We start from the raw sequence: 12,085 nt of genomic DNA, 5'->3' as shown, positions 1-12,085 counted from the left end.
GGGGAGTTGCTTCAGCACCTTGATAATTTTGACCACCCTTTTCTGAACATTTCCCAACTTATCCTTTTTGTAGTGACACAACCAGAACTGTATACAGCATGTCTATTTGATATTTAAGAAGCATACAAAAATCACAGTAAACCACACACGTTCATCCACTACTATAATTTCCCTTTTCACTTCTTACATTATTTTTTTACTGTAACATGTCATACTTTTAAATTCATAAATTAATGTAAGGCTTGTTTTTTCTTTCTTATCAGAAGAAGCAGAACTACATCAGCATCTAAATTGAGTACCTAATTAGTTTAATGAGCTTCCCAAGCTCGAGAGAAAGTTTAGAAAGCTATATAAAAATCTGGTTGTGCCTGTTTATAGAGTATTTTTGGAATTTAATTTTATTAAAAAATTAAACAAATGAATGGCTGTGTAACTCCATATGATCCAAAGTTTGTATGATTGGGTAATTAAAAAGGGCATTTTGGAAAATGTGATCCAAATGTTTGAATAAAATTGCTAATTGCTGCTAGAAAAGTAAAACAGAGGGTCCCATCTCTTAAGTGTGGATTTGTATGTTACCATAGTGACACGGTTGCTGTTTCCCTGTGGAAACAGCACTGCTCTGTTAATGTCTATAAATAAATAAGAACATGAGTTGGATGAATTACACTATTCCTTTCTATACTAGCTTTGCTCCTCTAACAACAAGTGAGTTAGCCCTATAGAATTTTGGATATCATGATAACAGCTGCCAGAATAACATAAGAAGGCCCATGATAGATCAGAACAAATGCCTATCTTTTCCAGCATGTTGGTCTCACAGTGGCCAACCATATGACTATGGGAAGCCCACAATCAGAACATTAACTCAAAGCACTCTCCCAGTCAGGTTTCTGGCATCTGGTAATTAAAGGGTCACATTGCCTCTGTTACTGGAAGTAATATGCCCAATGTGTTGTTGGATGACTAGAGTGGAATTCAGCACTGCATTATCACTGTTCCAATGATGATGAAACAATCTCCACTCACCTCTCCCCTTGTGCTGTTCTGGGGGTTCCCTCAACCCTTGAGAGATTATTTGGGGTGGGGTGGCAGGGAAGCCCCATTGAACTAGTGGAGCTCATTGTGCTGACTCCTGCTAGTGCAACTGCTTAATTGAATCCACCCTAAAGCCCCAATATCCCTGATCATTGATTGGCCTTGCTGGCTGGGGCTGATGTGTATTGAGTCCAACAAACATATGGAGGCCTATAGCTTCATCACCTCTATTATAGGTGCTAGTGCCTGGGGCCCTGGGTACCCGAGCACCTGCAAAATTCCCCATGAAGGGGCCGGGCACCCACAAATTTTGGTGCCAGGGCAATGCACGCTGTATGGCACCCACAGCCCAGGGCACCCACAGTCATTGGAACTCCTGACCTCTATCATCCACAGGCATCTATTCTTCTGTACATTTTCTGGCCAGCCAGAGTCAGGCATAGAGGGCAGGTTTTGCAGTCATGTAAAGTACATGACTTTACTTTTCCATGAAGATATGACTGCCACCCATTCCTTTTACAGGAGAAATTAAAGGTTTGCACACTATTCGGTTGGGGCTTAAAGCTGATCTTTGCCCCTGGTGACTCCAAATCTGCTGCTATATTATTATTCATTAAATTTATCTACCACCCTTCATCCAAGGATCACACAGCAGTTTTCAACAGAAAGACAGAAAAATACATAACATAGTAACAAACGAAACACACACACTCCCAGCAGTTTAAAAAGGCATAGATTATTTAATTAGCTGGGAGAAGAAGAATGTTTTTGCCTGGCACCTAAGATGGTGCCAGATGACTCACCCTGAGGAGAGCATTCCATAAGTGAGGAGGCACCACAGAAAAGGCTCATTCTTGTGTTTCCATCCTCCAGAACTCTTGTGAAGGAGGGACATATAGGAGGTCCTCAGCTGATGATCACATAAGCCAGCAATTTATCCCATTCTGAGTTATTTTTCTTGGTCATGCTAGGATGAGGAAGACTGCTGGGAGCCGTTTAGCTACTCATTCTATTTTCTTTGCTTTGAATGATGTTCACCAATCCTGGGGATAGTCTCTCACCACACATTTCTGTTTAAATATTCAGAACCATATTTACCTTTTCCTTTGTCTTGTACCGTTTGCTCAATATCAAAATATAATTTGATCTTCAATGTTTAGATTAAGAAGATTGATTTCAGAAAGGTCTCTGCGTGTAGTTAAATGTTTAACTAAGTATGCCCAAGTTTATCCTGATATGTTTTCCTTTGGAAATAACGATTATTAAGACCTAAGGTCCAACATATCAAACATTTTCTACTCTGGACTATAGAAAACCAGAAGAGAAAATAAAATAAAATATTTCATATGTATTGTTCGTGAGTTGAACCATGTGGTTATCGGTTTGTCTAAACAGAAATTGTAGCATAATTTTCTATAAATATAGTGTTTGCGATGAGGATTCTCAATAATGTATCTTCCATATATGAACATGTGAAGATCAATCCAAGCAATTAACCCTCTCATCGGAGATGCCACTATCTGCTCAACAGTAATTGGCACTAGACTAACTCGAAAGCTCACAGTGTATCTTCACAATTTGAACTCAATCATTTATCATCATGCACAGCCAGATCAGAACCAATAATGAAGCATAAGAGCTTTTGGAAATAAAGTGCCTGGCTGCAGCTAGTGGGAATCGGATAAAACGAAATGGCATCAGCTGTGTGGACTGAAAACTCTGGTTGTGAGGATAGTCTCAACAGAACATTTTCAGCTGAATTGATTTATTTGTAAAATCAATTATATCTTGCCATTTGGCTCCCAAAGGGTCCAAGGAGGCGTGCAATTAAAAATGTAATTTATACATGGTTAATAGGGGTACCTTTACCTTTTTAATATAATAACATCAGCAGAGGTCCAAAGCCCAGCAAAACAAGAACTTATGGACATTACTTAAAAATGAATTCCTCCTGTGTTTGTTCATCTTGAATTTCTGTTTTGCACATTTGGGATACCTTGAATACTCTCTAGTCTGCTCAGTCTCTCTTTCAAAGTCTGGTTAGTTTAGTTTCAATGCTGCTGCTGTTGCAAGTGCCGTTTTTATTGCTGCTGTGAATATCATGGCATTATCATCTTTGTTCTCTTTCATGGTTATTCTAGTACTTGCTCATGAGACCGGATATCCGAAGTATCTCTATGTTAGTTGAGTCAGAGGTTATTTAGACATAACCTGGTCATAAACACAATTATTGCCAATTTTATTTCCATTCTGTTGAATCCAATCAAGGTTCATTGAACCTGATCAGATCGTTAGAGCTTAGTTAAAATAGTATTTTACATTTTATTTTCGCTTACTTTGTGACTGAAGAGCAACTCCAGCTGCCCCTGTCCCTGTATTCTTTTGAATGCCTTGCATTATCTTTCACGTTCTGTACACTAGAATTAAGTGTTCAAAAGGCCCAATGGCAGGACTTCTGGGTTTCATGAATTCCCTGACATAGCTCAGGGATGACCCTCCCATCAGGTAAAACTGTGTCAGATGCCGGTCTGTTGGAGGAAAGAGCTGGGGATGTTAAATGACCCATATGTGCTAGGCTGCTGTCACAAGCACACCAAAGAGCCCTCTCATGTCACCAGTGCTGAAGTAATATTTCACTACCACTCCAGTGGGCTTTTGGATGTGGAATGCAGGGAAACGATCTTGCTTTTTGCCTCAGGCAGCAATATGTCTTGGGCCACCCTGACACAGCTCAAGGGCATTCCTGAGACTTGTGAGGAAAGCAGTTTGGCATTCCATGAGCTTCTCAGGCCACGCTCAGGGTAGATTTATGTATTTCAACATTAGTGTGCTGTCTTTCACATCTGACCCTGCCAGTGCAGCTCGCAACATATTAAAACTATAAAACTCAGCAGAACAGTAAGGGTCACCATCTACAGAACAGCACACATAAACACACAATTGCACCAGCAGCCATTTAAAGCATTATATACCTTCAGTCAGCACAGCGATAAAATCTCCAAACCATGGAACTAAAATTATGACAGATATCATATTTATGTATTATGTAAACCTGGCCCTGCTAACAGTTTTGCCTTACCCTGACACTAAGGCTGGGCTGAGGCGTGTTACAGAGTGCCTAAACTCTTCCAGAAAAACTCTGGAATTACATAGCTCATTTGTCCTGAAAACATGGCAGCTTCTTTGGGCTGTGGGCTTTGGACTGTGTCAGGATTCCACAGTTCCCAGAGCAACAGGGTTGTGTTCAGCTAAATCAGGCTTCCTCAACCTCGGCCCTCCAGATGTTTTGAGACTACAGTTCCCATCATCCCTGATCACTGGTCCTGCTAGCTAAGGATCATGGGAGTTGTAGGCCAAAAGCATCTGGAGGGCCAAGGTTAAGGAAGCCTGAGCTAAATCATGGTGCACATGGGACAACTTCTTCAAGCACAATGAAACATCCGCTCCCTCTCCTCTTCCTGTGAACCTCCACTACTCCTAAATATCCTCCAGATACTTGGGGGAAACCCCAGAGCAAATTTTAGCAGTTGCAAGTGGGGGGGCGGAAGGCTGGGGCAGTGTAGGGGATGGAAATTCTGTTGTGCTTGTGGAAGTTGCTCAATGCACACAATGATTTAGTTGGATTCAACCATTGGAACCAACCTTTGAACATTTTTGTCTGAGCTATGATTGGTCTTCAGGACTTTGGCAAGAGAAAAAAAGCACAGCTTGATTCTGATACGGCTTGTATAGCTGTTCAACAATAGCTTCTCCGTTATCAGACAGGAAGGTTCACACTGAAATTCAAATTGAAACTACTAAATATTCAGTGCTTTAACTGTCCACTAAGAGAGATTGAAAGCAGCTGATATTTTCATGTTGGGATTTTTTTTCCCTTTTAAAATTAGTTTAGATTTTTAAAGCCATTTTTATGGGTTTGATCCTTAACATAGTTGTCATCTTCAAACTGCACACAGTATACTATTTGTGATCAAAATATAACAACACAGCTGAAATGAAATAACGTGTGGACTTCATCAGCCCTGATTTATTCTTTTAAATTTCCCTGTTCATTTCTACTGGGCTAGATAATAGAGTAGTTGAGCATTGCTTTGAACTTTTTTTTAGTGTGGTTTTAACTCCTAAACATCTCAGCTGTTTCCACTTATGATAATTGCTATATTGACATGAAATGAAAGACTGCCCTTGATCCAACATTTTAATTCACTGAAGAATATTGCATTCCTAACCTCACATTCAGCCGCAGCAGAAAGAAACACAAACTACTAGCATATTGATTTTAAATTTAATTCATATTATACTGTCAAGAGGATACACCTATTGTTGCTATCACTTGCTGAAAAATATGGCCTTTTCATTTCCTGAAATAATAGATCTTTCTACCAGTTCTTTGGTTGCCTTTCGTGAAATTCTGTTCAGATTTTTTCTGGCCAACACATTCCAAACAGATAATATATATATATTTGGGGTCTTTGAAATAATGCATATTCCATGTCCATTCTACATTTTCATACTGTGTTGTTGTCTGCCTCACAAAAGCATGCTTGCTATTCATTCTCACTCATGAAGTGGGGATTTTCAGTTTTGCTTCTTTCTCTCTTCACCCCTCATGGGGTGTTGGCACTGAAGGTGACATGCTCAAGGAATGTTTGCTAAGGTACAGAAACACAGCAAACAAAGCTGTTGACTGCAATCACACACCAGATGAAGAAAGAGAAGCATTAAATAATGTTAAGTGTGCAAAATGCATTTGCCAGTATTTTTGGAGACAATTAATTAACTGCCTTACTGGTTCAGACCAAAGGTCCATTTAGGCTGCAATCCTATACAGTGGTACCTCTGGTTGTGAATGGGATCTGTTCTGGAGGCCCATTCGCAAGATGAGCAGAATGCAACCTGTGTTCACGGGTCACGATTCGCCGCTTCTGCACATGCGCGTGACATCATTTTGCGTGCATGCGCGAGTGGCAAAACCCGGAAGTAACCCTTTCTGGTACTTCCGGGTCGCCGCAGGACGCAACCTGAAAACGCTCAACCGGAAGCAAACGTAACATCAGGTATGACTGTACTCATGTTCCTAAGTCCTATTGAAATCAATGGTGCATACATTCGAGTACACATAAGTAGGATTTCACTGATAGTCCACTATCAGTGAAACTATCAGACATCTAGTTGGTTTTGGAAGGTCAGAGTCTGACACTAACATATGGAATTAAGAAGTATAGTAGCTCTGTAAACATGGACAGAGTTCTTTCTAATCCCCTTTCAAGGTGGTTTAAGTTGTGTTTACTCTTTCCAAACCATCCATAATTTTAATAAATCTCTACTATATTGCCTGTGAGTTAACTGGCAGAAGGCAGCTCATGAAACTACTCTTTTATTGCAGTCATCTCTAAAGTACACTATACCCCCCCCAAAAAAAAACCCCACTCTCTCTGTCAGGATGCTGTCAGCAGCTCCTGGCTGGTAGCCCAGGAAATTATAAAGACAAGGAAAACTTTCTTACCATCCTTTTTTATTTCAGTCTTTACAGAAAGAGGCTATAGAACCCAGCCTCTTGGATAATGGTGTTGTCCCGAGTGAATCTCCACCCCCCCCCCTTCTCTCCCACTTCCTCGTTCATCATTCTTATCGTCTCCTATACGAGTGGTGCTATGTGCCCTCTGTCTTTGAGTTCTTTGCTCTCTTACTTTTAAGGCTCGCCAGGTTCTGGGAGATGGAAGGTCTCGAATACTTTTTAATAACGTGTCAGCTGGGTGTTGTTCCAGCTGTCCCATGATTTCCCAGCTTTTCCCCTCATCTGCCTCTGAGCTGCTACCTCCCTCAACCCCCTGTTGTAAATCTATACTGTCTTCCTCTTCCTCCTCCCTGGAAGAAATAAAAAAATACCCGAAGAAGGTATCTGAAGAAGTGTGCATGCACACGAAAGCTCATACCAAGAACTAACTTAGTTGGTCTTTAAGGTGCTACTGGAAGGAATTTTTTTATTTTGCTATGGCAGACCAACACGGCTACCTATCTGTAACTCCCTGGAAGAGTTAGGATGGAGAGGCAGTCTCCACCATTCCTCCTCTGCCCAGTCCCCGACACTCTCCAAGGTCAGTTCCTCACCCACCCAGAAGTGCATCATACAGAGCTGCAGTGGGAATCACTGAACACTGGACAAAGGGATCTTGTGTCAGTAGACAACTAGAGTAAGATGCCTTTTCCCTATTTCAGGCAATGCTCTCCTTGTATTACAGTCTCAGCCTCTCTCCTGATAAGCACAGCACTGCTGTTGATGTGGTACCCTTCCCTGGCAGCTACTTTCTTGAATGTGGATGGGGGGAAAACCTCCGGAGAAGGTGTTCCAGAGGAAGGAAGGGGAAAGAAGGATACACAGCCATCAAATACCATCTTTGAGCAGGACCCCGGCTTAACATTAGGCAGAGTGAAGCACCTTGGGGGTCAGATACTGGGAAGTGGGCAGCAGCCATGAAGGGTTGAAGAACAGAGCTGCCTTGCTGCCCCTGAGTTGTTTGCTCACTGAACTGTCTTGGAGAACACTGTCCCATCATCAATGCTGAATTAAGGTTCAATTAACAGTCCAATTGGCTTGTTTATGTAGTGTGTGGGAGAGGGCAGACTCCATCTTTTCCTGCAACGCAGTCAGCAAAACATATTGAGCTTGCCTCGCCTCATGGTCATCTTTATTCTAAAGAGCCGCAATTTCTTGGCAGGAAAAGATCTCTGTCTCCTCCCCACAACAATCATCTTCTCATTCTATTATATCCTTAAAAAAGAAAAGAAAACCAGGTGGCCATAACTGCACACAGTTTAGTGTTCCAAGTGTTGCTGCAGCATAGATTTATAGAATGCAATTACAATACTCGCTGCTTTATTTTTCCAAACCACTCTAATATTTCCCAACATTTTCAGTGCTGCAGCACATGGAGAGGTAATTTTTGGTGAGCTAATAGCATCACAACCCTAGGATTATTTTTGTGTGGGGTCACGGACAATTCAGTTCACAACTTTATTTAAGTTAAATAAGCATTTTGTGGCCCTTTTGGGAGAGATGCAAAATAAGCTGGAGTTTATACTTTAAAAAAAAATAATTCTTCAGCTGGGCAAAACTTCCACTTTTTAAAGGACATAATCTTGCCATTGCTTCCTTGCTTCTGATACATAGGCTTGTGTTCTTTGGCAAAAATGACCAATCAGAGTTGCAGTAATGATGAAAAACTATCTAGCTCGTAAGGTGGTGGAATCCATTATCTGAAATATTTTTGTTCAAGATGCTGCCAGAATGGTGGCCTTACTTATGTGAACAGAAATTTGGATCTTATAGCCATCATGAGGGATGGACATGAAAAACCGACCCATCCTTTTCTGGTACTTAGACTTCTCTCTACATGGTGATGTTGTTGTTTTGAAGTATGTCTCACTATGGCTAGTCCGAGAAAGATTTATCAATTAGGAAACAATAAAAAAACCAGAATCCTAGTTTTCCCTTGAAATTTCAGCTTTCTACTACAATTATTACAATATCAGTGGGTCCACATTAAATAAAACTTAGTTGACTACCATCTTTTGTGCCCACTTGCAGATTGGGCAAGCTGCATGTGTTATCTTTTCAGAAGAGATGTATAAGAGTGCAACCTGATTTAATAAATCATGAATTTATAATTCATGTGAGTTTGGGCTGATTTGTCTGTTGATTAAATTTATGCAAGCAAAAATAATCACTGTGAAGCCAAAAGTGTACATCCTTTGTTATTAGGCGGTGTACAGGAAACATTTTCTTCCTTTGTGTGAGTGTGTGGGAGAATGTCTCTTTATTGTGGTGCTTGCATCTTCAAGTTTCCAAGGACTGTTATTAAAAACAATTCTGTTTTTTAAAAGATCTGCTCCATGATTAATCATGGTGCTGTATCTAATAATTGAGACAAGAGTAAGACATCAAACATTTTACTGTAAAAGCTCAAAGACAGCAACAACAGCAAGACTTACTTCCTTGGTCTAAACAGTGTTTCATAATCCTGTCCTTAAACTGGTGAGGCTCCCAGTTGTGCTAAAGGTAGACTGCCTACAAAGTTAACAAATGGGGCACCATTTGGGTTGATAACAAGGTTAATGGATCAATCTGGCAAATTGTTTGATTGGACTATTACAGGGATGGAGAATCTGTGGCCTGCCAGATGTTGTTGGACTACCGCTCCCATCACCCCTGACCATTGCCCATGCTCTCTGAGTATGATGGGAGTTGGAGTCCTATAACATCTGGATATCTTCAAGTTGCTCATCCCTAATTTTTGTAATCCTTTTTCTCTAGGTGGAAAGTCTACTAGTTGGGAAGGAGGGATTCGAGTACCTGGTCTTCTCCGCTGGCCTGGAGTGTTTAAGCCTGGCACACATATCGATGAGCCTACAAGTAATATGGATATATTCCCCACAATAGTTAAACTTGCTGGAGCATCACTGCCCAGTGACAGGTATGGAATGTTGTTTCATTTGTCATAAAAGACGTAACATCCAAAAATAACAAACCTCTGCTGCCTTTGAAGGCACTTTCAACAGTCCTAAGAATAACTTGTTCTCAGTAATATTTATCATGTCTTAAACCAGTATATGTCAGGCATTTCTTCAAATAATAACTGGTTCATAGTTGCCACTTCTTTCTTCATATTGTTTTGAAACCTTCTCCATTGTCTCATTCTGAACTTCATTGTTTCAGCTACATAACAATTGCTTTACTTAAAATGACCCCAAATCAATTGCTCACCTTAAATGTCTCACTACTAACAGAAGATGATGTATCCTGTGAGGCAAGTGGTCATATATAATGTGTGAATATCTCCATATTCGTAAAGCGGGCTGAATGGCCCTGTGGGATGTTCTATGCACATAGGTCATCATAACTGCTTCAAAGGGTTTGGGGGTGTTACAGTCAAGCTGCCTATAAATTTTATTAAACAAATAAATACAATCAGACAGTAAAACTTTTTCTGGGCTTCAGCAAGCAGGTATTGCTGAAATTCCTCCATATAACTTCCTGCACATTTAGCATGGGAAGTCAAGGACAAGAATTGCAGTTTACCTTTCTCTATGATGTGTTGAATTTCTATGGAAATTGTATATACATTTTACTGTCTTATGTCTTTTACTAGTATTTGCAGAACGTAGCAGTCAAGTCATTACTTTATTATAACTATAGTTTCCTCACTGGGGCTATGATGAGTAAAGTAAAGCCCGTTTCCATATTTTATTTTATTGGTGGTGGTAGTAGTAGTAGGATTTTCCTAAGGGAGCAGTCACTCATCTAATTAACCCAGCTTTTCCCCACTGAAGTCTTTTTGAATGCTGCAGGGCTATTCTAGAGTGAAAGGTTATCTACTGCTGCATTATTAGTATGTTTAAGCTGCAGTCCTATATTCACTTACATGGGAAGAAGCCCCGTTGAGCTCTTTGGGACTCAGATCTGAGCAGTCATGCATACGATTGCTCTGTCAATAAGCATGTTGTAGTGCATACTCTTAATACATGATGTAATGCCTAGGATGTTGGGTTTAATTTTAGTGGTTTAGGTTCAAATGCTTCCTGATTCTGGATCACACATGCAGGTCTACCACTGGTTGTTGTTGTTGTTGTTGTTGTTTAGTTGTGTCCGACTCCTCATGACCCTATGGACCAGAGCACACCAGACACTCCTGTCTTCCACTGCCTCCCACAGTTTGGTCAAACACATGTTAGTAGCTTCAAGAACACTGTCCAGCCATCTCGTCCTCTGTCTTCCCCTTCTCCTTGTGCCCTCAATCTTTCCTAACATCAGGGTCTTTTCCAGGGCATCATTTGATGATTTTACGAACATTGAAAAATAAGGTTGACATGAAGCTTCTATCTGTACTGTATTCTCTCTGATGGCTCTTTCATGCAGACCATTTGCTTGATTTTGCTCTCGTCAAGTGCTTAGGTTGCATTTGAAAATTCATATTTAATCATTAAATAGAAGGAGTAAACATTGAACAAGTCACTATCTCAGTCCAAACTATGTTATAGGGTTGATGTGAAGATAAAATGCAATAAGGTTAGGTATGCCATAATGTTACCTGAACCTTTTGTACAGGACATCAAATGAGAACATGCTGCATTAGACCTGCCTTTAACTTTGCTATGACCATATCATACGTAACACTATTTTTAAAGCTGTTCTTGGCGACTGCAATGATTTGTAATTTCCACAGCATGCTAAATAGCTGAACTTTCAGTTTCTCCATAAGCCCTTCAGGTGCTTTGATCTTTGAGTTCCATAATAGCATCAGTAGGAGTGTTTTAATTACTTTTTCTCTTCGTGGCTGAAGAAGATGGGTTTTTCTTCCTGACAGTACTCTATACCTACCGTACACGTTCCTTTTGATCAAGTCATAGATGCTTGGGCGTGACACCAGCATCATTCTGCTCTTTCTTATATACACGCAATAAATCACCAGCTGTGAACTTTTCCCCTGCAGATCTAAAGTAATACTAGCCTGACAACTGGTGTTCATTTACATCATGCAAATTTAAAAGTCACCCCACTCCCCTGATCTAAATTCAGAATATCTTTTCTACTCTTTGCTTCAGCTAGCAAGCTCTTTCAAAGCAGACTTGCCATATGCTGCTCTAGGCCGTTTTCGGGTTCAGTCATTTCTCCAATTACCAGTGCACAGATAGGCGACATTTGGTTAGGGCTCTAATAGTTCATGGCAGAGTCCTGGGAATCCCAGCAATGAAAGCTTTGTCAAGAGGGTAGAAATGTAGCTCTTATGATGGTAGGTGAAAAGTGAGAAAAAATGTGTTTGAAAAGTTAGTTTGCTCTTGTGATGAACCCATTGTCCTGCCTGACATTGACATATTTGGGCCTAAAACTTATTGGGTGCTATTCAACTAAGTAAACTTTTAAAATTATTACACCTGACTTGGTAATATTGAATAATTTCAATGGGTCTTAGGTGAATTCCACTGATGAGGAATGGAAATCTGCACATATCTGGCACATTCTCTTTTTGAAATCCCATGTGTCTTTAAA

At 40.4% G+C, this 12,085-nt stretch overlaps 1 protein-coding gene across 4 annotated transcripts in view; it reads left to right on the top strand.

Annotated features, from left to right (window-relative positions):
• The window catches only part of STS (steroid sulfatase), a 102,039-nt gene that overhangs the window by 59,239 nt on the left and 30,715 nt on the right, over positions 1 to 12,085 (top strand). For all 4 annotated transcript variants that reach the window (XM_082220103.1, XM_082220102.1, XM_082220105.1 and 1 more), the window contains one exon: positions 9,353 to 9,512. In XM_082220103.1, the coding sequence (XP_082076229.1) occupies positions 9,353 to 9,512 (160 nt within the window). The remainder of the gene's footprint in view (positions 1 to 9,352; positions 9,513 to 12,085) is intronic.

Source organism: Podarcis vaucheri, assembly GCF_965113315.1.
Source record: "Podarcis vaucheri genome assembly, chromosome: 4".
NCBI lineage: Eukaryota > Metazoa > Chordata > Lepidosauria > Squamata > Lacertidae > Podarcis > Podarcis vaucheri.
The sequence above is the reverse complement of the archived record's forward strand: the minus strand, read 5'-3'. Positions and strand labels throughout refer to the sequence as shown.